At 40.8% G+C, this 24,914-nt stretch overlaps 1 protein-coding gene across 2 annotated transcripts in view; it reads left to right on the top strand.

Annotated features, from left to right (window-relative positions):
* LOC122562734 (mediator of RNA polymerase II transcription subunit 13-like) overlaps nt 1-24,914 on the top strand; it is a 236,468-nt gene that overhangs the window by 187,808 nt on the left and 23,746 nt on the right. For both annotated transcript variants that reach the window (XM_043715858.1, XM_043715857.1), the window contains exons 12-17: nt 100-202; nt 324-445; nt 6,379-6,472; nt 6,753-6,973; nt 7,165-7,370; nt 7,785-8,725. In XM_043715858.1, the coding sequence (XP_043571793.1) occupies nt 100-202; nt 324-445; nt 6,379-6,472; nt 6,753-6,973; nt 7,165-7,370; nt 7,785-8,725 (1,687 nt within the window). The remainder of the gene's footprint in view (nt 1-99; nt 203-323; nt 446-6,378; nt 6,473-6,752; nt 6,974-7,164; nt 7,371-7,784; nt 8,726-24,914) is intronic.

Here is a 24,914-nt window from a genome sequence, read left to right as displayed (position 1 = left end):
GTCAGATAGAATTTGCAAATTTTTTTCTGTCATTGCATAATTTGTATAATGTTGTAAACAATCTGAAGATATTTCAGGTTATACTGATTTCCTTTTCAGCTCGAAGATGGATTTGGTACAAGGGAAGCTCCATCTAGTCATGCTGCACAGTTGCCTGATGGAAAAGATGCCATGTCTATTTTTAACACTGCTCCAAAATCAGGTATCTGACATTCTTGACATTTTGAAGAGCAGCTGCTGTTTTCAAGAGACACTAATGCAATTTTAACAAAATCCTACAAATCATCTAGTTGGTAAAACTATTAGATTTTTTTTCTCTTTAGAAACACGACAATCTCCAACAGGGCGGATAGTTCCTGCAAGCCTCACACGAGAGACTGACCTAGTGGTATCTTTGAATGACCTGGACAATCTTTTTGACAACTCTGATGATGAGGAAAATGGAGTAAGTGCAATTATATTTGCAGAAGTCAACACAAATTAAACAGTGCATCATATTTGAACATCTATTGCTAATGAGATCTAAATGTCATCAATTTATCTCTGTTGGCTTGATTCAAGAGTTTGGAATGCTGCTTACTCTTAATTTATTGAGCTCCCAAAGATTTAACAATTAAGTGCTACATATGCATATGAATGAAAACATAGACTAATGTAACAATCTAAAAAGCTATGAACACTTTTTTTTGATTTAGTCTCCCAACAAAATATTTTGTCATTTTGTGTTGAGCTTTTAGAACGGAGTTACCCAAAGTAAATTTCTCTCAGGACTAGTTAGTTAAAATTCTTGTTTTAGCCTATATTTCTCAATTCAGAGCATATATATAATAGCTAATCAGATTGTTTTCATGCCAGTATTTTATTTCTTGCGTGGAACATTCAAATTGTCTTTTTATCTGCACATTTCTAATTTTATGAAGTAATTGAATTGTTTTGAACAGAATTTTGAATAGACTATCAAATCTGATCTCTCTCGATATAGTGGTTATTTGTTTTAATAAAGTTTCATACATCTGAGTTAAGACTTGCCAGTTTTTATGATGGTTTTGCAACTCTAACTTTTATTTTCTACTACGGAAAGTTCCTCCCTTCCCTTCAGGCTGTTTTGATATTCCAATGAAAAGAATTATTTAAAAATGCACGTGTTGTTCTTGGCATTCAAATAATAGATCCAACATCTGGTTTCATTGCTCCAGCATGAAACCTCTAAGGTAGATTCTCTGAAGCAGTTGTTAACAAATCTCCGTGAAAAAGGAATCCTTATTTGAGCCCCAACCGTTCGTGACTCGTGAGCATCAGGAATCCTTGTCCTTTGATGCATATAATCTTCTGCGCTTAAGTGTACCATCTCCTTAATGTTATTGATTTTACAGAGCAACATGGTAAACAAGGATTTACAAATGTAGCGTCAATTCCACCTGTTTGCTTTATTCAAAATGAGCACAAAAAGCTCAAAGTCATGTTTGGATATCTCAATTCACAGATTACAATGCAGATGGAGACCATTTGGCCCATTGTGTGTGCACTGACTCTGATATGGGCATTATTAAGCTTTTTGCCATTTTCCTCTTCCCCATAACCTTGTACATTATTTGTATCCAAGAAATCATCGAATACCCCCTTCACCCTTTGAATGCACCAACTGAACTGCCTCTACCACACTTTATAGCAGTGCATTTCATACTATGACCACTCACTCTGTGAAAAAGTTTATTCTCAACTTGCATTTGGTTCTTTTGCAAATCATTTTTAATCTGTGCCCTCTGTTTTTTATATCCTTATTACAAATTGAAACAGTTCCTCCTGATCTACTCTCTCCAAATCCCTCATGGCTTTGAAAATCTCTATCAGATCTCCTCTTTGTCGTCATCTGTTCAGGAGAATAATCCCAACTGGTTTAATCTATCTTCATAACTGAAATTTTTCATTGCATGAGCCATTCTTGCAAATCACTCCTACATACTCTCCACTGCATTTACATCTTCCTATGCTCTGGTGTCCAAAATTGTAAGTCATCAATGGACACCGCACAACCAGCACCAGCCAGGAATATTCCCTCTCAATTGGGAAATATTTCAGCAGTCCGGGATATTCGGCCTTGGACCTTCAGGTGACCATCCTCTAAGGCAGACTTTGGGACAGGCAACAACACAAAGTGGCCGAGCAGAGGCTGATACCCAAGTTCGGTACCCATGGGGATGGCCTCAACCGGGACCTTGGGTACATGTCGCACTATAGGTGACCCCACTGCACTCTATGTATCTATATGTGTACAAACACACACACACATGTCCATGCAGGCTCTCTTTCAAACACTGTCACATACATACACACTCTCACACACTCACACCCCCACACACATGCCCTCATGCACGCACACACTCTGTGTCCCCTGCACATATACATATATAAAAGTTTGTGGGATAAATATGCACTCACAGAATTACAAATTTTTTGCTCAAAAACTGGATAAATCAATGTAAAATTCTGTAAATCCCACTTTAGAAATAAAATCAGTCTGACCTAACATTGGAACTCAAACAGACTTTAATTTCACACCTTCAGTCCATTATCTGAGCTGAGATAGCACCTATTGTTAAAAGCTATCTTGAGAATGTAATTTTAAGAGTTTTTGGGATTTACGTATGGAGGAACCAAAACTAACATGATGACTCTAAAAGGTGAAAAACTTGAACTAAATTTGTTTAATATTATATTCCAATGACGTGCAATCACTTGGTTATAAATTCTGTGTCGTATGATTCTACTCCACAACCACCTGATGAAGAAGCAGCACTTTGAAAGGTAGTGCCTCCAGATAAACCTGTTGCACTATAACCTGGTGTTGTGTGATTTTTAGAATTGTAAATAGTAGGTTAATAAGAGATCTAACTGATGATTTGTACAAGTTCAACGTCTCTCTTTGTCCTTTTGCTCTATGTCCCTATTAATAAAGCTAAAGGTTCTGTATGCTTTACTAATGGCTCTCTCAACCTGGTCTGCCAATTTCAGTGATCTGAGCATATTTACACCCAGGTTCCTCAAAGTCCTACACCCCCATTGGAATTGTACCCCCTGTTTTATATTGTTTGTCCCTCTTCTTTCTATCAAAGTGCATCTCCTCACACTTCTCTGCACGCCTTTTTGTTCTACACAGTCTTCCTCACAGTTTTAAATTCTTCCACTCGCAAATTTTAAAATTGTCATCCACAAATTTTAGCATTGTCCCTTACAAACCAAGATCAAGTCCATTAATATATATTAGGTGAATCAACGGTCCCAATACCAGCTACTGGGGTGCTCTGCTGCAAATGTTCCTCTCGCCTGAAAAACGTCTATTCACACTGCACTCTGTTTCTTTTCTTTTAGCTAGTTTTGTAGCTACCTTGCTACTTTCTCTTTTATTTCATAATCTGTAACTTTCACCACAAGCCTGTTTGGCACTGTGTCAGATGCTTTCTGGAAGTTCATGTGCTCCTTATCCACAGTGCTGTCATTATTGAGTTCTTCAAAAAGCTCCAAGTTAGTTAGACATCATTTCCAGGTCAGACATTCATTCTGACTCTTCCCAATCAGCCCAACTTTTTTTTCCTATGTCACTGTTAATGCTCTCCTGAATAATTGTTTCTTGAAGCTACAACACCACCAAAGTTAAACTGACTGGTCCATAATTAGTGTGTTTACAACCATTTTTCAACAAGGCTGGAATATTTGCTATTTTAGACCATAAGACATAGGAACAGAAATTAGGCCATTTGGCTAATTTCCCAGTCTTTCCGCCCTTCACTGTCTCTAAAGAAGACAAAGATAATGGCCAGTGCACCTGCAGCCTTCACTCACTCCCTTTACTTGGATGCATCTCATCCAGGTATGGTGTTTTGTACCAACAGTCAGTCCAATGCAATTTCTGTATCAATTTTTTAAACCCTTCCAGTTGACAGGGTTTTGTTCTCAGTCACTATGGCCTGGTAGTATTTCTCTCCTTGGTAAAACTAAATCTAAAATATTCATTTAATGCCTCAGCCTGCCTGCTACCTGCATGTGTAAAATCCCTTTCTGGTCTCTTATCAGCCCCATTCCTCTTGGTTTCCTTACCAGTTATATGCTCTAAACCTTAAGGCAATCCTTGATGTTGGCTGCCAGACTTTTCACACAATTCCTCTTTGTTTATCTCGTTTGCCTTCTCACTTCCCGTTTCAACCTTCTGTATTCTTCTTGGCTGTCAATTATATTTTCTACCAGACACCTATCATAAGCACTTCTTTCTCTTAATTTCTATTTCCTTTGTCAGCCTGGGAGCTCTGGATTTATATTTCCTGCCTTTGACTTGAGGCAGTATACCCTAACTGAACAGAAACTATCTCCTTTTCAAAGGTAGTCCATTGCAGTGCTACAGTTTTTTCCATCAGTGTCTCATTCTAGTTATTTCTGCCTTGCTCAGACCTCGAGTGACCCTTTTTAAGAACTCACTTGTCCCTTAACGTTAATTCTGATTTCTCTCCACAGATGCTGCCAGACCTGCTGAGCTTTTCCAGCAACCTCTGTTTTTGTTTCTGATTTACAGCATCCACAGTTCTTTCAGTTTTTCTTGTCCCATTGAAGTCAGCGATCTGCTGATTTGTTTTTCTTATTCTGATTGATGTGTATCATTCTCCACCATTATCCTGGTCTTGTTATCGCAATTGCTGTCTTCTAAATATTCCCCCACTGACATTTGATCCACTTGGTCCACCTCATTTTCCAAGAACCAGGTCAAACAGTACATTCTTCTTTTTTGAACTGGGCACAACGTGCTGTAGGAAACTTCCTTGCACACAATCCAGGAACATTTAAAGCCCTTGCTAAAAAAAACCAACAAAACAACCCACAAGGTGCATAATTCCTTCTTTGTACAGTTGCCATCATCTCCAGAACAAATCCAAGTGTCCCAGGAATCTGAAGAGTCCTCTTCTGGCCATGCATTCTCCTATTTCTGTCCTCATTTGAACACTTGGCACTGTGCATGATCCAAAGACTATTGCTTTGAAGTCCTGCTTGCTAACTTTTATACCCACTCCCTTAATTCTGATTGTGGGGCTGCATGTCTTTCCCTGTGCACATCATTATTATTAACCAATACCTCTGGCTGTTCACCCTCTCCAGGAGAATTCTACCAGCTGCTCTGTGACATACTTAATACTGGCACAAGGGAAGCAATGTCACATTCATGGCAACAGAAATACCTGTCTGTCCACTTAACAATTGAATCCTCTATCGCTGTTGCTCTTCCTTTCTACTTCCTTCCCCGCTGTACAGCTGAGTTGCTTGTGATGCACAAACTTGAATCTTTGATTCCTAAAAGGGACTAATTTCCAAAACGGATAACTGATTTGCGAGCAGGATCCCTGGGGATTCCTGAACTACCTGGCCTGTTTCTCTGGGACTGCCTGAAGATCATCCATTTCCTTCCTCTGGACTCATAAGTTGCAGTGTGACCACCTTTTCACCTAACGCTGAAACCCAGAGCTCAGATTTCCACAACTGAAAATGCTTCCTGCACATCTGGTCATCTAGGACATTGATATTTTTCTGGAATACATAGCAATTAATGAGAACTTATTGTTTAAAAACTAAAACCAGAAAGTTTTAATACTGATGGGAATCCTGACCTATAAAAACAACATTTCCCCCCTTCTACCAGAAGAATGTTCATCCTAATTTTAAGTTGCAACTAGTTTCAGATGTTTCATTCTTTCACAGGATATGTTCTATGTTGCTAGTCAACATAGGTATGTCAGCTTCATTCGACTTCTAACCATCGCAACTTTGTTCTCATCATAATGTTGTCTTGCTCTCTGCATGCTGCTGTTAAAAACCACAAATTCTCAAATATGCCTTCAGAATGATCACTCGCTGGATACAGGGCTTGAAACTTAATAAAACTGCATCACATTTGGATAACTCCAGTTCTGCTGAGTATAACAATTGCAGGAGTATGTAGTTTTGCAATTATTTACATAACATTAAGATAGCTTTCTTTCTTGAATTATTGGACGTTGAGAATTAAATTTCTACAGAGTTTTCAGTTATAATTTTGATAGAGAAAGGAATTAAGTACAAGTTTAACATTTGTACTTCTAGTATATTTTGCTGCAACTAAAAATAAGTCAGTTAAGCCATGATGTAAAACTATTATAGTGTATGTACATGCTTGTGAGAATGTACTTGAAGGTATAGTGCAAAATGCATTCATGTTTTTCAATTATCACACTACAAACTTTCCTCTTGATCCATAATTCTTAGTCTCATCCAAGCTAAGCCTAAAACATTACTAAGATATATTTGCAGAAATAAAACAACCCAGAAAGTTTATTAAAAGAAGACAACTATTTATTGCAGACATCTTCCCCAACACGCTCTAAGCAAGCAAATGCAGGATCAGAAGACAAAGCTGTTGGAAAAGATGTGAAGACAACTGGGCCTTATCCTCCAAGTAAGTGTTTACGGTAGTGCTACTGTTTTCCAGGATGTTATAGGGCTTAGTACTTAAAATATTCAAAAGAAGTAAATTTTAAAAGAGAATTTGAAAATGAAATACTGACATTTATAAACATCGCTTTGGGGTGATTTTGACATTGAGTTTGACAAAAATAAACTGATGTTGAAACTGAATTTTTGAGTAGTTCCAGAGCATGATTTGAAATGAGCAAATATAAATTTGGATTTGTTTGCAAACAGTGAACAAGAATTTGATAAAGCTTAATTTCTTCCAGCTGTCGCAGATCTGCAAAGAATGTTTCCAACCCCTCCATCTTTGGAACAACATCCAGCATTTTCTCCAGTAATGAATTACAAAGATGGTGTTAATTCTGAAATGCCTGCAGGGATGAGTAGCATGGAGAATCCAGTTGGTACTATGACCGCAGCTCAATTCACAGAATTCAAAATGCAAGTGGAAGATCGACTGGGCAGTCCTAAGCCTGAAGAAATAACAGTTAGTAAATGAAAACAAATTAAGGCAGTTTGGAAAGTTAATGTCAGAGTTGTGTATTCTTTTAATATTTTTAAAGGGCTTTGTTAATATTTTAATAATGTTTTAACATATCCTGAAGTTTTATTATATTTTTGTTTGACTGCATGATGTCTGTTTCAAAGGTAATTTTTTTTAATGATACTTTTTTATAGGATTTTTCTTACGTGCACAAGCCCCCAAAAGCTAAGGCTTTTGTTGGGTCTTCAATGTTTGCACCACTAAAGGCCGTGCCCAGTCAATGCCTTGCTCCACTGAAAATACCAGATGCCTGCATATACCGACCGTCATGGGCTATTCCTCCAAAAATCGAACAATTGCCTGTACCACCACCTGCTTCACTAAATCGGGATGGATATGTGTAAGTGCTGGAAAGCCTTTGTTGCAAGTTACGTGCATGGAACTGAAAAGGAACTATCAAAGTTGAGTTTAGTTAGTATCTAAACCCAACTGTGTTTCAAACGGATGACAAGAATAAAATTAGTTAAATGGATTAATATTTAGAACATTTATTGTTGGAATTGTTGGCAAATTTTCTGTAGTTAAGTGACATTCTGTAAGTTAGACAAGCAATGACTGGTTGTAACATCGGAGTTTCCTTAAATGTTACAAGTAAGGTGGTAAATGCAACATTTTAAGTAATGTTTATTTTGATATTTTGACAGTGTCATTGCATTTATACTTGGTTATTTCCTACAAAGCATACTAATAGCTACTTCAATTTATACTCGAGCGACAAATCAATATTTTTCTAAAACTGCCCTTGTTCTTACAGCAATGTGCCTAGTGTTGGGAGTCTGACAGAAGATTATATTCAGATGAGCACTCCTCAAATGAGCACACCTTTGGCAGTAAGTTCTACTGCACCTGCCAGCAACAGTGGTGCTGGTGTGTTGCCATCTCCTGCAACCCCTCGCTTCTCTGTCCCAACACCTCGTACACCAAGGACACCACGAACTCCACGGGGTGGGGGCACTGCCAGTGGGCAAGGATCAGTGAAGTATGATAGTGCTGATATGTGTTCCCCTGCTTCAACACCTTCAACCACACGACCATTGAACTCCGTGGAGCCAGCAACCATACAGTCAATTCCCCAGGCACACAGCTTGTACGTTACGCTAATCCTTTCAGATTCGGTGATGAATTTCTTCAAAGATCGCAACTTCGATAGCTGCTGTATCTGTGTTTGTAATATGAATATCAAAGGGGCGGATGTTGGTTTATACATCCCAGATCCAACCAATGAAGCCCAGTTTGGATGCACCTGTGGATTTAGTGCTGTCGTAAACCGCAGACTTGGATATAATGCAGGTCTCTTTCTCGAGGATGAATTTGATATTTTTGGGAGGACATCAGAGATTGGTCAAGCTGCAGAAAGACGATTGATATTGTGTCGGAATTCTGTTGTTCCTCAAGGATTTGATGGGTCGAAGAGGCTACAAGACCTAACAGCGAACTTAATTTTTCTTGTACAGGATCAGTGTACAGGACCTTTCACTTCTCTAAGTTCTCTGGACTACATTTCCTTAGATAGATCAGCACTTCAATCAGCAAATTGGAACTATGACAAGCTGAGAGCAGATAGTAGCGATTCTTGCACAGAGTGTTTCAATGCCCTGGAGCAGGGTCGACAATATGTGGATAATCCATCTGGTGGAAGAATAGATGAAGCACTAATTAGAAGCAGGAGTTTACACCCATGGCCCAATAGTAATGGTAAGTTTTCTGTAGCATTTAAATGTCAATTATGTGAGATTACATAAATTGGTCAGGAAGTGTAATTAACTCTGTATCAGCTGAGATTAAAATAAGTGCCATTTTTAAATTTCCTGTTAATTTTGACAAAAATGTCTTCCACAGGACTTTTAATCATTGTAACAAAATGTTTTTTAATATGTTGAGCAAGAAAGGCTTTAAAAAGGCAATGCATTAGCATGGATAGAAGATTGGTTAACCAACAGGAAGCAAAGTATGGGAATAAATGAGTGCTATTCTGGTTGGAGATCAGTGACTAGTGGTGTGCCTCAGGGATCTGTGTTGGGACTGTAGTTATTCACAGTTTGCATATTTGATTTGAAGTTGGGGACCACATGTAGTGCGTCAAAGTTTGCGGATGATACTAAGATACGTGGTACAGCAAATTGTGTAGAAGACTGTGAAACTTTGTTCTCCATCTACCAGACCTTTGTCCACTCACTTAAACTTATCCCTTTGCAATGTTAATAAATGGGAAGTCCTCTATTTTGGTCGGAATAACAGTAAAAAGGACTATTACTTGAATGGTAAGAAATTACAGCACGCTGTTGCTGGGTGTCCTTGTGCATGAATCAAAGAAGGTTGATCTGCAAGTTTAACAGGTAATTAAGAAGGTAAATGAAATTTTGTCCTTCATTGCTAAAGGGATTGAGTTTAAAAGCAGGGAAGTTATTTTGTAGCTGTATAGGGTGCTGATAAGGCATTGAAATTTAGAAGAACGAGGGGGCATCTCATAAAAACATATTAAATTATGAAGGGAATAAATAAGGTAGAAGTAGACAGGATGTATCCATTGGCGGGCGAAACTAGGACAAAAAGGCACAGTCTCAAAAATAAGGAGAGCAGATCTAGGACTGAATTGAGGAAGAACTTCACCCAGAAAGTTATGAATCTGTGGAATTCCATGCCTACTGAAGTGGTTGAGGCTTCTTCAGTAAATGTTTTCAAAGCTAAGATAATTTTTTGAACAGTGAAGGGATATGGGTTATGGCGAAAGGGCAGGTAAGTGTAGCTGAGGCCTCAAAAAGATCAGCCATGATCTTGTTGAATTGTGCAGCAGGCTTAAAGGGCCAGATGGCCGCCTCCTGCTCCTAGTTCTTATGGTCAACATATTCCTGAAATCATCAATCTGTACTATCCCTTACTCAGGAAAATTTCATAAACATAATTTATGTTGAAATCAAGCATTGCCATTATTTCTACACAAATATGAGGATGGGAGTCTATAATACAGGATATCTAAAAATTCTATAGTTTTCATGTTGCTAACAGGAAATGCATTGATATTTTATGCATGTATTGGGAGTTATGTCTCAATGGAGAAGCTTAGTTCTGGACTTCAGTTGGATTTTGTTTGTAAAGAGAGGTCTTGTTTGATAGAATTGTTGGGTTTGAGTATTGTTCTGGACTGAATTATTAAGGAAATTTTTGATATCTGTTTTCTTGCCATGTTAATCTGTATGTTTTATCTTAAGATTTATACGAATTAATTTTTGGGAAGCTGTGAAGAGAAGGTTGAATTTGATTTCTTAAGCGTTTCAAGATCAGGGCAGGGTAGTACTTTGTTTATGGAAGTGAAAAAATTACAACTGACCTGCCATTTAGCTGCTTCAATTATGAATATACTATCCTTCATAATAGGAGATGCATCTTGCAGCTAAGACTATTATATTCAACTGTATAGTTTGCGAGGGTTAGAGAATTGGAAAGAGCTTTGCATTGAAACATTTGTCTTTGTGATTTTTGAACCTGGTGGGATCATGAGGATATCATTGGCCTGTTTTGACTAAAATTAGAATATTGGTTTGAGAGTATAATTGGCAAGAACATAATTTCTGCAATTCAGATGACAAAATAAATTTTAAAAATTTGAGACAGGCTTGTATTCTAAAGTGAATTGACACTTACCTGGTCTCTTTAACTTTGGAATATAACTGTCAACAGGGGTGGTCAACTTCACTGTCAACAGGGGTGGTACCAGGGGACTGGAGAGTGGCGAATGTTGTGCCCCTGTTCAAAAAAGGGAATAGGGATAACCCCGGGAATTACAGGCCAGTTAGTCTTTCTTCGGTGGTAGGCAAAGTAATGGAAAGGGTACTGAGGGATAGGATTTATGAGTATCTGGAAAGACAATGCTTGATTAGGGACAGCCAGCACGGATTTGTGAAGGGGAGGTCTTGCCTTACAAGTCTGTCCTCTGCTGTTTGTAATTTTTATTAATGACTTAGATGAGGGAGTCGAAGGGTGGGTCAGTAAATTTGCAGATGATACGAAGATAGGTGGAGTTGTGGACAGTGAGGAGGGCTGTTGTTGGCTGCAGAGGGACTTAGATATGATGCAAAGTTGGGCTGAGGAGTGGCAGATGGAGTTCAACCCTGCCTAGTGTGAGGTTGTCCATTTTGGAAGAACAAATAAGAATGCGGAATTCAGGGTTAATGGTAGGGTTCTTAGTGAGGTTGAGGAACAGAGGGATCTTGGGGTCTATGTACATAGATCTTTGAAGGTTGCCACTCAGGTGGATAGAGTTTGTAAGAAGGCCTATGGAGTATTATCGTTCATTAGCAGAGGGATTGAATTCAAGAGTCGTGAAGTGATGTTGCAGCTGTACAGGACTTTGTTTAGGCCACATTTGGAGTACTGTGTGCAGTTCTGGTCGCCTCACTTTAGGAAAGATGTGGAAGCTTTGGAGAGGGTGCAGAGAAGATTTACCAGGATGTTGCCTGGAATGGAGAGGAAGTCGTACGAGGATCGGTTGAGAGTTCTCGGCCTTTTCTCGTTGGAACGGCGAAGGATGAGGGGTGACTTGATCGAGGTTTATAAGATGATCAGAGGAATAGATAGAGTAGACAGTCAGAAACGTTTTCCCCGGGTGCAACAGAGTTTTACAAGGGGACATAAATTTAAGGTGAAGGGTGGAAGGTATAGGGGAGATGTCAGGGGTAGGTTCTTTACTCAGAGAGTGGTGGGGGCATGGAATGCGCTGCCTGTGGGAGTGGCAGAGTCAGAATCATTGGCGAACTTTAAGTGGCAATTGGATAGGTACATGGATGGGTGCTTAAGCTAGGACAAATGTTCGGCACAACATCGTGGGCCGAAGGGCCTGTTCTGTGCTGTATTGTTCTATGTTCTATAACTAAAATAGATTGCCGAAAGCCACTTTACAACGATTGGGATTCAAGTGCAATGGAAAATAAGGTAGAATTCAATGAAATGAACTCTTCCTCAGACCTAGTACTGACTATTGTGTTCAAATCTCAACACGTCCCTCAGGAAGGAATTATTAATTTCATCAAAGGTATAGCAAATTTCCTATAATGATACCACACTTTAAAGTATTTTGTTTGAGGACAGGATATATGCATTTAACTTGAGTACATGGGATCAATGTTATGTAATTGCGGTGTTTTGAAAATACATAGACCTGGATTTTGTGGGTAATATTTGAAGAAAACAACCTGCAAAGATCTTGAGAGCTCAGAGCCCTGGATTTTGTAACATTAATTTCACCAAGAATGTATCCAGCAGAAAAGATGTCATCGAAACAGCTCAGCAGCTAATGACTTTGGAAATGTTCTCAGACAAGTTGAGGCACTGATCAGCCATGATCTAATTCAATTCAGAAATAAGTTCAGAACTGAATAATACTTTTTTAATGACCAGCTGTAAGCATCTGTGGTGAAGAATATGAAAATTGCAACATAGAAATATTCCAATCCCATAAAATGATTATCTGTGAGCAGGCAAAATTAGCCAGCCTATTCCTATGTCCCATCATCCTCCTCACTTTTACTCATCTGTCAAATTTTATCCTGAACTATACAACCCCAAACCGTGGAAAATAATTGCTCTTTGTGAAATCATAATTACATAAAGCTTATTCTCGTAATTTCATAAAATGTTGAGTCTCTGGCCCTTAGCTACAGCGCCGATAGCCATTAGAAACATCTGTTTCTACATATTTCATCTGAACTGTTTGAAGTTTTAAGCAATTATTATATCAACCTGTAAATTCTAACATTTTAAAAGAACAGTCCAATGTTTTAAAACAAGCTAGTTAATTTTCATATTTGCAATTTCTCATACCAGGCAGCATCCTAATAAATATGTGTTGCTGCTGCTTCAGAGCTATAATATTCTCCCTACAGCACTTTGATGTTGTCATAAAGAATGGTTTCAGCAGCGACTGTAACTATTTGGCCCTTCATGCTTATGTCCGCTTTTTGCAAGAGCAACTTAGCTAGCCCCACTCCCCTTTCCCTGTAACCCTGCAATAGTATTTGACTGTAATCTTTAATTGGTGTCCTATATTTCCATTGCCAAAAAAGAAGAATCAGTTTATACCTTTTATGATTTTAAATATCCCTGTCAAATTCCCTCTCCAGCATCTTTGAGGGGAACAACTCGCCTTTTCCAGTCAATCTATGTAACTTAAATACCTCTATTCTGGAGCCATTTACAAATCTTTTTAAAACCTACTCTAAAACCTTCATATCCTGCTGAAAGTGTAGTGCCCAGAATTGGGCATGCTACTCCAGTTGAGCCCAAACCATCATTTTTAAAGGTTCACCATTAAATATTTACTACTTTAAAAAAATTACATACCTCTATTTTGTTACGATTTCTGTAGAAATTGATGACTTTTTAAAGACTTAAATCCCAGGGACTATCAAAAGGATCACATGACTAGATGCCCAGTTTTAAGACTTGCAATAATGAGCTAAAAGCAGCATTGACTAATGTTAGGAACACAGGAATAAACTGAATTTACCAAAAATTGAAGTCCAGCAGTTGAGTATGAGCTCTAAACAGTCTCTAATTGCAGAAAGTCAAGTAACTTATGAAGAACATCAAACAAACTGTTAATAAGGTAAGAGAAACTTATTGCCCTTAATTGCTGGAAAACCTGCATTGGAAGGAACTGTAGGCCACTGTACTGTTTGTCTAGCAACACTAGCCTGTCACAACCACCTGATGAAGGAGCAGCGCTCTGAAAGCTAGTGCTTCCAAATAAACCTATTAGACTACAATCTGGCGTTGTGATTTTTAACTTTGTACACCCCAGTCCAGCACCAGGCATTTCCAAATCATCTCTCTAGCCTTTGTTTCTGTTTCAATGTCCAGGGAATTGGAAGGAACAAATCTTCCAAAACCTGCTATGCAGGCAAGTACTCTCTTTGTTGAAATTTTCTCTTGGGTGAAGTATTTAGGAACCTGTTCAAGTTTCCATATCACAATATCTTGACTACATTACTAACCCTGAAATACTGAGCTCTCAGTTTTCTAAGGACTTGGGACAAGCTCTATTTCTCTCATAGCCAAATTTGATCTATCAATTTATGCTTGTCAGCAATTTGAAAAAGTCAGCAAGAAAACTGGTCGGCTGTGTTTGGCGAGTTATATCTTTTATTTTTCAGACTGTTGGTCAATGCGGTGTTTTATCTTTTTGCCCTTTATAAATAATACCTGTGTCAAGTTGTGTGTTTATTTGAGATTAAAGTGGGATGTTTTAATTCTGGATTAAATTGTAGTTGTTGGCCAGTTTTGCAACTTGATTTGAGAAATGAATTTGATTTTACAGCGGTTTATTTTTGAGGTCATTAAAGAAACCTAGTGGAAGTGTTTTCTATTCTGGACAGCAGTACAATAGTGAAGCACTTGGCCATTTTGTTGATTTGAATCTAAACAGTAATACTATTGATGCAAAGGGTAGAATTCAGTTACCAGCACTTTTCTCATGTCTCAGTCATGACACTAAACATAGTTTTGTAGGCAACTTATACACCCAATTGCAGGGCTAATGATTGCCCCATTCCAACTTGGAAAACAATCAAAGGGAAATCATGTTTGAATAATTTATTGGTGCTTTTGAGGAAGTATCAAGATAGAGGGGAACCAAGGGCTATACTGTATTTGTCGAGGTGTGACATCAAAGGTTATTAGACAAAATATAAGCTTATGGTGTAGGGGCAACTTATTAGCAAACAATTCTATCTATGCTAATCAGAAACAGAGTGGCATAAACGGTTTTTCACGTTGGCTGGATACTAAGGGGAATCAGTGTTGGGATCTCAATGGTTTACAATCTGTATAAATGGCTTGGATGAACCAGACACCAAATGTGATACAAAGATAGGAAACTAAGTTGTCTCAAAATCTTAATTCTTCCAGGGCTGTTGATAGGTATAATGAGTGGCAAACGTTTAGCAGATCAAGTACTGTATGGCAAAATATGAATCTATGAACTTTGGCAAGAAGAGACAGCAGTATGTTATTGCTGCTGTGATAAAACTCGATGTAGAGAAATTTTGGGTGTGCTGGTGCACGAATTACCAAGTCAATATGCATGTACAGTAAGTAATGATTAGGAAGACAAATGAAAAGTTATTTATAAGCAGAATGGAACAGAAGGTTAAGAATATTTTGCTGTAGTTGTGCAGAATGTTGATGAGGTATAGTATAGGAGTATAAGCTATAGTTTTAGCTTTGTGTAAGAAATGATATAAATCCATTAGGAACAGTTCAAGAAGTTTCTTCTTGGAACTTGACTGATGCTGGATGGAGGGATTATTTTATGTGAAAAGGTTAGTCTATCCATTGTATCAATTGGAGAATGAACTATGTTCTTATTTAAACATGTAAGGTCTTGAAGGAGCTTGACAGGGTGAATGTTGAAAGATGCTCTCCCTCTGTTGGAGGGATTAGCATAAAGTGATATAGATTAAAAACAATGGGTCTCCCATTTAAGATGGAGATAGGAAGGAGTTCTTCCTCTTAGGAGAGGTCTTTGGAGCTCTTTGTCATAAAAGAGCAGCAGAGGTTGGGATCTTTCAATACAATTAAGGTAAAAGTAGGATCGTATAACACAGAAGCAGACTTTTCACTGGCTTCTGGTTTGAAAAGTAACCCTGTACCACCACCCTCTGTCTTTTACCTTCAAGCCAATTTTGTATCCAATTTGCTAGCTCATCTAGATTGCATGTGATCTAATCTTCCTAATCAGTCTATCATGCAGAACCTTGTCAGACCATGTAGACAATGTCCACCACTCTGCCTTCATCAATTTTCTTTGCAACCTCTTCAAAAAGCTCAGTCAAGTTAGTGAGACACGGTTTCCCATTCACAAAGCCATTCTATCTCTAATCAGTCTTCGCCTTTCGAAATGCGTGTATATCGCATCCCTCAGAATCCTCTCCAATAACTTACTGACATGAGGCTCAGTGGTCTATACCTCCCTTATTTTTTCCTTTCAGCCTTTCCTAAATAATGGCACCACATTAGCCAACCTCCAGTTTTCAGGTACCTCACCTGTGGCTGTCGTTGAAACAGATATCTCAGCAAGGGACCCAGCAATCACTTCTCTAGCTTCCTACAAAGATCTGAGAAACACCCGATGAAGTCCTGGAGATTTATTTATCTTTATGCATTTTAAGATCTCCAGTATCTCCACCACATCCACATAGTACGAACTCTTTTCAAGACACCACTATTTATTTCCCCAAGTTTCCTAGCTTCCACTGTAAATACTGACGTGAAATATTTGTTTTGTATCTCCCCCCATCTCCTGTGGTTCCATACGTAGATGGCCACGTTGATCTTTACGATGCCCTATTCTCTCCCTCGTTACTCTTTTGCCCTTAATGTACTTACAGAATCCCTCTGGATTCTCTTAATTCTATTTGCCAAAGCTATCTCTTGTCCTTTTTTTGTCCTCCTAATCTCCCTCTTAAGTATACTCCCATTGCCGTTATATCCTCTAGGGATTCACTTGATGCCAGCTGTTGAAACTTTTTTCTTGACCAGAGCCTCAATTTTTCCAGTTGTCCAGCATTCCCTATGACTACAAGCCATGCCCTTCAAACTGATGGGAACACAAGGTCTCTGAGATCTGGTTATCTCATTTTTAAAGGCCTCCCACTTCCCAACAGTCCCTTTACCTGCGAATAGCTTCCCCCAATCAATTTTTGAAAGTTCCTGTCTCATACCATCAAAATAGGCCTTACTCCAATTTAAGTTTTAATGTTTAAATCAGTTCTATCCTTTTCAATAACTGTTTGAAAACTAACAATTATGATCACTGCCCCAAAGTGCTCCCCCGATGACACCTCAGTCACTTGCTTCTGCAGCATATGCCATATGTCAGCATATGTCTGCAGCATATGCCTTGGTGAGCCTTTTTCTGTTGCTTTCCACTTTGCTTGCTAGAAGAGGCTTCTAACTATTTAGCTTTGACCAAATATAAAATGAAGTTCACTAAAACAACTGTAGGTATGAATCAGGATTTTGAACTTCACAGAAAATGAGCAAACCACAAAAAATTTTTACTTTAATGAATTATCCAGTTTTCAAATATACGTGGGTAAGTTTAACCTCAAACGTCAGTGGGTTTAGGATAGGTGGAATGTTAAGATTCTAAAATTTTGTAACACATGTCCACTTAGTTTTGAAAGCATGCAGGTCAGTTGTAAAACAGAGGCAAGGCAAGGGATAGATGAGCAGCATGCTACTTTAGTGAAGAGGGATTAGAGAACTCTGTGGGACAGAACATCTGGGTGTCCTAAAGGCTAATATTTGGGTACAGGTCCTTTATCCAAACATCTGAAGACCGAAAAGCTCCGAAATCCGAAGGCTTTTGTGAAGTTTTTTTTCTCATTAGCAAGATTGTTTGGTGAGCAAACAGTTAAGTCTACACCCACTCGATGTACGTCACTCAGATGCAACGTGGGGAGGTGCGGCCAAGCACCAACAGGTCTAGGGTTTCTCTGTGAGTGCTCCCCAAGTCGACACACACTCAATTGTGTCACTCAGATGTGACATGGGGACGTTCCCAAGCACGTTCTTACTTAGAAGTCTGCTCCTCAGATAAGATTTGTAAGAAATTTCACCATTAAACTGTCACTTATTCTGAAAACCGAAAAATTCCGAAAAGCAGGTGGTCCTGAGCATTTCAGATAAAGGATCTTCTACCTGTACTGAGTGTGATTTAGGTAGATTCTTGATTAACAAGGAGTCATCAGGGATGAGTAGACATGTGGATCTAAGACCACAAAGATATCAATACAATCTTATCAAATGGTAGAGCAGGCTAAGGTATTAAAGCTGATTCCCGCTTCTAATTTTTTGTGTTCTACATAATGTTTGTACTCACACCATGCTTCCAAGGGTTTGATCCAGTGACCATGAACGAGCAATTGTTTTAGTTCCAAGTCAGAATGATGTGGCTTGGAACGAAACTTGCATATTGTGACTGCAGCCCTTGCCCCTCTGAGTGATGGAGGTCATGGTTTTGTAACATGCTGTCAAAGGAGCCTTGCTAAATTCTGCGCTACATCTTGTGTCTGCTGCATACTACTACATTGGTGGAAGGAGTGAATATTAAGTTGTTGGATGAGGTATGATCAAGCTAACTGCTTTGTCCTGAAAGGAGTCCAGCTTCTTGAGTTGGACATGCATACCACTTGGAAATTGGAGAGTTTTCCATTGCTTTTGTTGTTTGCAATTTATACTTCAGCTTTGGTGATTCAGGAGATAAGCTGCATGCTTCAGAATTTCAATGTGATTAATTCTTGCCTGCCTTCTAGGCAATCATGAATGGTCTGTATAGAATAGATGGGGAAGAACTGTTCCTGGTCATTAAGAAGGATCGAGAATGAGATGACTGATTAATTTAATCTGATTTTCAAACACTGCACATGTGATGAGAAAAAACTCGCAGTGCATGGTTGAAGTCTGGAATATCTGGAAATGTACTGGAGGCAGAGTCAGTTGAGGTGTTCAAGAGGCCATTAGCTGATTATGAATAGAAACATCTTGTAAAGGTAGAGTAAAACATAGGACAATGCCACAAAGTCAGCACTATTTGGAGAAGCAGTGAAACATGATGGTCCGAAAGACTGCCTGCTATGATTCTGTGACAAGAAATAATGCTCTTATTGGCCAATGGTCTGAAAGTTGAGAGACAATTTGACAAATTTGTCCACCAATTTATTTTCACTAAATCAAACTCCTGATCACTGCAGACCGTTTTAGGTTTTGGCTTGGATTGAAATTGGGCCGTTTTAAGTCTTGAAGCATTCACAGTTCAGCTTCTCAGGGTGTATAAGGGAGTCATAGAAATGGACTGAGGTATAGAAACTTAGTGGTTTCCAAATGGTTGAACCAAGACACAATTTTAGGAAGGGAAACTTTCCTTTACATGTTTTAGAATTTTTTTCTTCGTAGACAGAGGGTGGTGGTAGAGGATTGCCCTTCAGACTAGATGTCTGTAACCAGCAGTCTGCTGCAAGGATCAGTGCTGGTTCCACTGCTTTTCATCATTTGTATAAATTACTTGGATTCGAATTTAGGAGATATGGTAGATGACACCAGAATTGGTGGTACAGTGGGCAGCGAAGAAGGTTACCTCGGAGTGTAATGGGACCTTGATCATATGGGCCGATGGACTGAGGAGTGCCAGATGGAATTTAATTTAGATAAATGTGAGGTGCTACATTTTGGTGGGGAAAATCAGGACAGGACTTATACACTTAATGACAAGGTCCTGGGGTGTTTGCCAGGCAAAGAGATCTTGGAATGCAGGTTCATAGTTCCTTGAAGGTGGAGTCGCAGGTAGATAGGGTAATGAATACAGCATTTGGTATGCTTGCCTTTGTTGGTCGGTGCATTGAGATAGGAGTTGGGACATTGTGTTGCAGCAATAAGGAACATTGATGAGGTTACATTTGGAATACTGCATTCAATTTTGGTCTCCCTGCTACAGGAAAGATGTTAAATCTTAACTGAACCTTTTCAAGTTTACAGCAATGTTGCCAGGGTTGGAGGGTTTGAGTTATCAGGAGAGTCTGAATAGACTGGGGCTATTTTCCCTGGAGCTGAAGGGTGACCATGCAGAAGTTCATAAAATCTTGAGGAGCATGGATAGGGTGAACAGCCAAGGTCTTTTCCCCAGGGAGGGGAGTCCAAAACTAGAGGACATATGTTCAAAATGAGGGGAATGGTTTAAAAGGGAACGAAGGAGCAACATTTAGTGCATAAGTAGGTGGGGAGCAGAAGGATACAGATACTTAGGAATGGGGCAACAGGTTTAGACAGCAGATTTGGATTGGCTCAGGCTTGGAGGGCCGAAGGGCCTGTTCCTGGGCTGTTAATTTTCTTTGTTCTTTTTAAATGGGACTAGGTTAATTTAGGACACCTAGGTAAAAACAAGGACTGCAGATGCTGGAAACCAGAGTTTAGATTAGAGTGGTGCTGGAAAAGCATAGCAGGTCAGGCAGCATCCAAGGAGCAGGAAAATCGATGATTCGAGCAAAAGCCCTTCATCCTGATGAAGGGCTTTTGCTCGAAACGTCGATTTTCCTGCTCCTCAGATGCTGCCTGACCTGCTATGCTTTTCCAGCACCACTCTAATCTAGACCCTAATTCAGGATATCTGGTTGGCTTGGACAATTTGGGCTGAAAGTTCTGTTTCCATGCTGTGCATCTCCATGACTCTCTGACTTCTGATGTATTTCACCTAAAGCAAGACCGAAAAGAGTTCAATACAGGGCTCTGTAGTCTCCCAAGCAGGTTTTCAAGCATTTAAAGGCAAAAACCCCATTCTCACCACCTCAGAGCTGTATTTAGCTGCTTTAAAAGTCATGAATTTCATTTAATATTATGTGGGTAACAGCCCACATTACAGTGTTGACCTAAACCCTTTTTCATCCACAGCATGTCAAAACTCTTCTTTATCTTCCAGTTTTTTTTCCATATTCTATGAGTATAGTATAGAGTCTCAGCCCAACCAAATAATGTTAGTCTCAGTCTTTTGCTTGAATTTGGTTTCCTGCCTTCATCAATTCCAAGTTTCAATCCCTCCCCCCCCGGCACAAAAGAAAGTCAAATTCTGTGGTTATTGTGTATTTATCTCCTAGTCTGTCTTAACAGCTCTAGAGACTTCAACCATATAATTCATCTACAGTACCCCTCCTGTGTTGGCACGCTTCCTGCAACTGCCTTTGCTGGTTTCCACATGCGCATATTGGATGAATCCTGAGCATCTCTTCAATACTTTCTCTTCACACCACGAGAATTCTCCAAGAATTCCTCTTTTGTAGTTCCTTTTTCTTACCTCCATATTACTGCTTGTTGGCATCATTCACAAACATTAAGTCTGACTCTGTATGAACCGATGATATTCCGCTCTTTCTCCACACCACAGCAGCAATGCCTAACCATTTCTTTCCACTGATGCTTCTGATTCATTCCTCTGCATCTGTGTTGTGATACTGTTTATTAATATTCAGTCTCCGGTAAGCCTTATTTTTATTAGCACAGCATTGGAATAGTTGTCTCAGTCAGCTGTGGGAAATTTGGTGCTTCATAAGTTAGTTTGTCACCTTCCCAGGTCTGTTTGTTAGATGGCATTAGGTTTATGACTGGCATTGTTTGTGATGCATTAAAAATATAATACTTAATCTGGACGGTATTGCAGCAGTACTATGTTGGACTGATATTGACACATTTTGAAATTAGATACATTTCATATAAATAATACATTCAATTTTTGTAGAATGGACGCTGAGCAAAATCTTTTAATGTGTGCATTTGTTGGCTTTCTGGTAGCTTCACCTATAGTCTCCTGGAAGACTAATCATGTAAATCCACTGGTTTTGAAATTGGAGTGACAGGAATGGAGCAGGAGGTGTATTGTTTGATCCCAGTTGGATGAATCCCTGTCAGATGATTAAGTAGAACAGCAATAGATGAATGCATTGAGTTTAAATATGGGCAGCAGTGTTTTGGGTCATTTTCAGTTTATGAAGGATGCTGTAGAAAAAATTGACTAAGAAAGCATTGGAATGGTAGATTCTGGAGTGATAAAATCACAAAAATTGACTTGAGGATTTCATCAGTGGATGGGCTGAGATGTGGATGGAGTTGATGTTAGTACAGAGTGGTAGCAGATGGTCTCTTGATTGAGGAGACTTGGGGTTGAAGGCTGAGTTCGGAATTCAACTCTGGTTCAAGCTGAAACAGGCAAGGAGGGATTTGGAATTTGTAGCCAGGAAAAAACATTTTATGACAGGGACCCAAGACAATAATATGAATATCCTTGATGGCTCTTCGGAGGAGGTTTTGGTCTATCTATGCGTGTTAAATGAGCAATGAAGTCGTTAGGGTAAGTGGGGGTGATGCCGAGCTGGGTGTCACAAACTAATTAGAAAGAAAGGCATAACAAAATACTTCCTGAAGATAATGGGCAAATAAGACTTGAAACAGACAAGTAGGAGAAAGTGAGGATGCAGATGCTGGAACCAGAGTTGAAAAGCGTGGTGCTGGAAAAGTGTAGTAGGCCAGGCAGCATCCGAGGAGCAGGAGATTCGACGTTTCGGTCATAAGCCTTTCTTCAGGAATGAGGCTAGTGTGCCAAGCAGGCTGAGATAAAAGGTTGGGGGGGGGGGGGGGGCGGAATTTGGGAGAGGGGGGAATACGATAGGTGGAAGGAGGTGAGGGTGATAGGCCAGAGAGGTCAGGAAGAAGGTTGCAGATCAAGAGTCATCCTTCCTAATAATCTCTCTGTAGCCTTGCTTCACTTCATGTTTTGTTGCACTTGGGATAATTTCCATATAAATAGAAATCTAATCAAACTACTGCAATTTTAATTCAGGACATAGGGGACTGAACCCAACGTCAGAATCAGAAGTCGACGTGGAAGGTGGCTATTCAGAAGGTGGTCTTGTGGCACGGAGGTAGCTTCCTTGCCTTTGAGCTAGAGAAAAGTGGAGTTGCAGGTAGATAGGATAATGAAGAAAGCGTTGATGTGCGTTCCTTTATTGGTCAGGGTTGGGTTGGTGGGGGGTGTGGACCTGACGAGGGAGTCACGGAGGGAGTGATCTTTTCGGAACGCTGATAGGGGTGGGGAGGGAAATATATCCCTGCTGGTGGGGTCTGTTTGGAGGTGGCAGAAATGACAGGATGATACAATGTATCCAGAGGTTGGTGTGGTAGAAGCTGAGGACCAGTGGGGTTCTGTCCTGATGGCAATTGGAGGGGCGGGGTTCAAGGGCGGAGGTGCGGGAAGTGGAGGAGATGCAGTGGAGGACATCATCAAACAAGTCGGAGGGGAAATTGCGGTCTTTGAAGAAGGAAGCCATTTGGGCTGTTCATTAGTGGAATTGGTCCTCCTGGGAGCAGATGCGGCGGAGGCAAAGGAATTGGGAATGTGGGATGGCGTTTTTACAAGGGGCAGGGTGGGAGGAGGTGTAATCTAGGTAGCTGTGGGAGTCAGTCAGCTTGTAGTAAATGTCTGTGTTGAGTCGGTCGCCCGAGATAGAAATGGAGAGGTTTCAGAAGGGGAGGGAGGAGTCTGAGACGGTCCAGGTAAATTTGAGGTCAGGGTGGAAGGTATTAGTAAAGTGGATGAACTGTTCATCCTCCTCGTGGGAGCACGAGGTAGCGCCACTACAATCATCGATGTAGCGGAGAAAAAGGTGGGGGATGGTGCCAGTGTACCTGCGGAAGATGGACTGTAACACATATCCGATGAAGAGGCAGGCATAGCTGGGGCCCATGCGGATTCCTATGGCTACTCCTTTGGTTTGGAGGAAGTGGGAGGATTGGAAGGAGAAGTTGTTAAGAGTGAGGACCAGTTCAGTCAGTTGAAGGAGAATGTCAGTGGAAGGGTACTGGTTCGGTCGGCGGGAGAGGAAGAAGCGGAGGGCTTGGAGGCCTTCGTGATGGGGGATGGAGGTGTATAGGGACTGGATGTCCATGGTGAAGATAAGGCGTTGAGGGCCAGGGAAGCGAAAATCATGGAGGAGGTGGAGGGCGTGGGTGGTGTCCCGAACGTAGGTGGGGATTTCTTGGACTAAGGGGGACAGGACAGTGTCGAGGTATGCAGAGATGGGTTTGGTGGGGCAGGAGCAGGCTGAGACAATGGGTTGGCCGGGGCAGTCAGGTTTGTGGATTTTGGGCCGGAGGTAGAAACGGGCGGTGTAGGGTTGTGGGACTATGAGGTTGGAGGCGGTGGATGGGAGATCCCCTGCGGTGATGAGGTTATGGATGGTCTGGGAGATGGTGATTTGGTGGTGGGGGGTGGGATCATGGTCAAGGGAGCAGTAGGAGGAGGTGTCCGCGAATTGGCATCTAGCTTCAGCGGTGTAAATATCGGTGCGCCAAACTACCACTGCGCCTCCCTTGTCTGCCGGTTTGAGGTTGGAGCGGAGGGAGTGGAGGGCTGCGCATTGTGAGGGTGAGAGATTGGAGTGGGTGGGAGGGGTGGACAGGTCGAGGCGATCAATGTTGCGGCAGTAGTTGGATATGACAGAGGGCCCCAGCTATGCCTGCCTCTTTGTCAGATATATGGAACAGTCCATCTTCCGCAACTACACTGGCACCATCCCCCACCTTTACCTCCGCTACATCGATGATTGTATTGGTGCTACCTCGTGCTCCCACGAGGGGGTTGAACAGTTCATCCACTTTACTGACACCATCCACCCTGACCTCAAATTTACCTGGACTGTCCCCTTCCAAGACCTCTCCATTTCTATCTCGAGCGACCAACTCACAACAGACGTTTACTACAAGCCGACTGACTCCCACAACTACCTAGATTACACCTCCAACTACCCTGCCCCCTGTAAAAACTCCATCCCATATTCCCAATTCCTTCGCCTCCGCCGCATTGCTCCCAGGAGGACCAATTCCACTACCGAACAGCCCAAATGGCCTCCTTCTCCAAAGACCGCAATTTCTCCTCTGACGTGGTCGACGATGCTCTCCACTGCATCTCCTCCACTTCCCGCACCTCCGCCCTTGAACCCCGCCCCCCCAATCGCCACCAGGACAGAACCCCACTGGTCCACCTACTACCCCACCAACCTCCGGATACATCGTATCATCCACCGTCATTTCTGCCACCTCCAAACAGACCCCACCACCAGGGATATATTTCCCTCCCCACCCCTATCAGCGTTCTGGAGACACCACTCCCTCCGTGACTCCCTCGTCAGGTCCACACCACCGACCAACCCAACCTCCACTCCCGGCACCTTCCCCTGCAACCGCAAGAAGTGCAAAGCTTGCGCCCACACCTCCCCCCTCACCTCCCTCCAAGGCCCCAATGGATCCTTCCATATCCATCGCAAATTCACCTGCACCTCCACACACA

The sequence above is a fragment of the Chiloscyllium plagiosum genome, chromosome 25, assembly GCF_004010195.1.
Source record: "Chiloscyllium plagiosum isolate BGI_BamShark_2017 chromosome 25, ASM401019v2, whole genome shotgun sequence".
In the NCBI taxonomy this organism is placed as follows: Eukaryota; Metazoa; Chordata; class Chondrichthyes; order Orectolobiformes; family Hemiscylliidae; genus Chiloscyllium; species Chiloscyllium plagiosum.
Note: the sequence above shows the minus strand (reverse complement) of the source record. Positions and strands in the feature narration are given on the sequence as shown.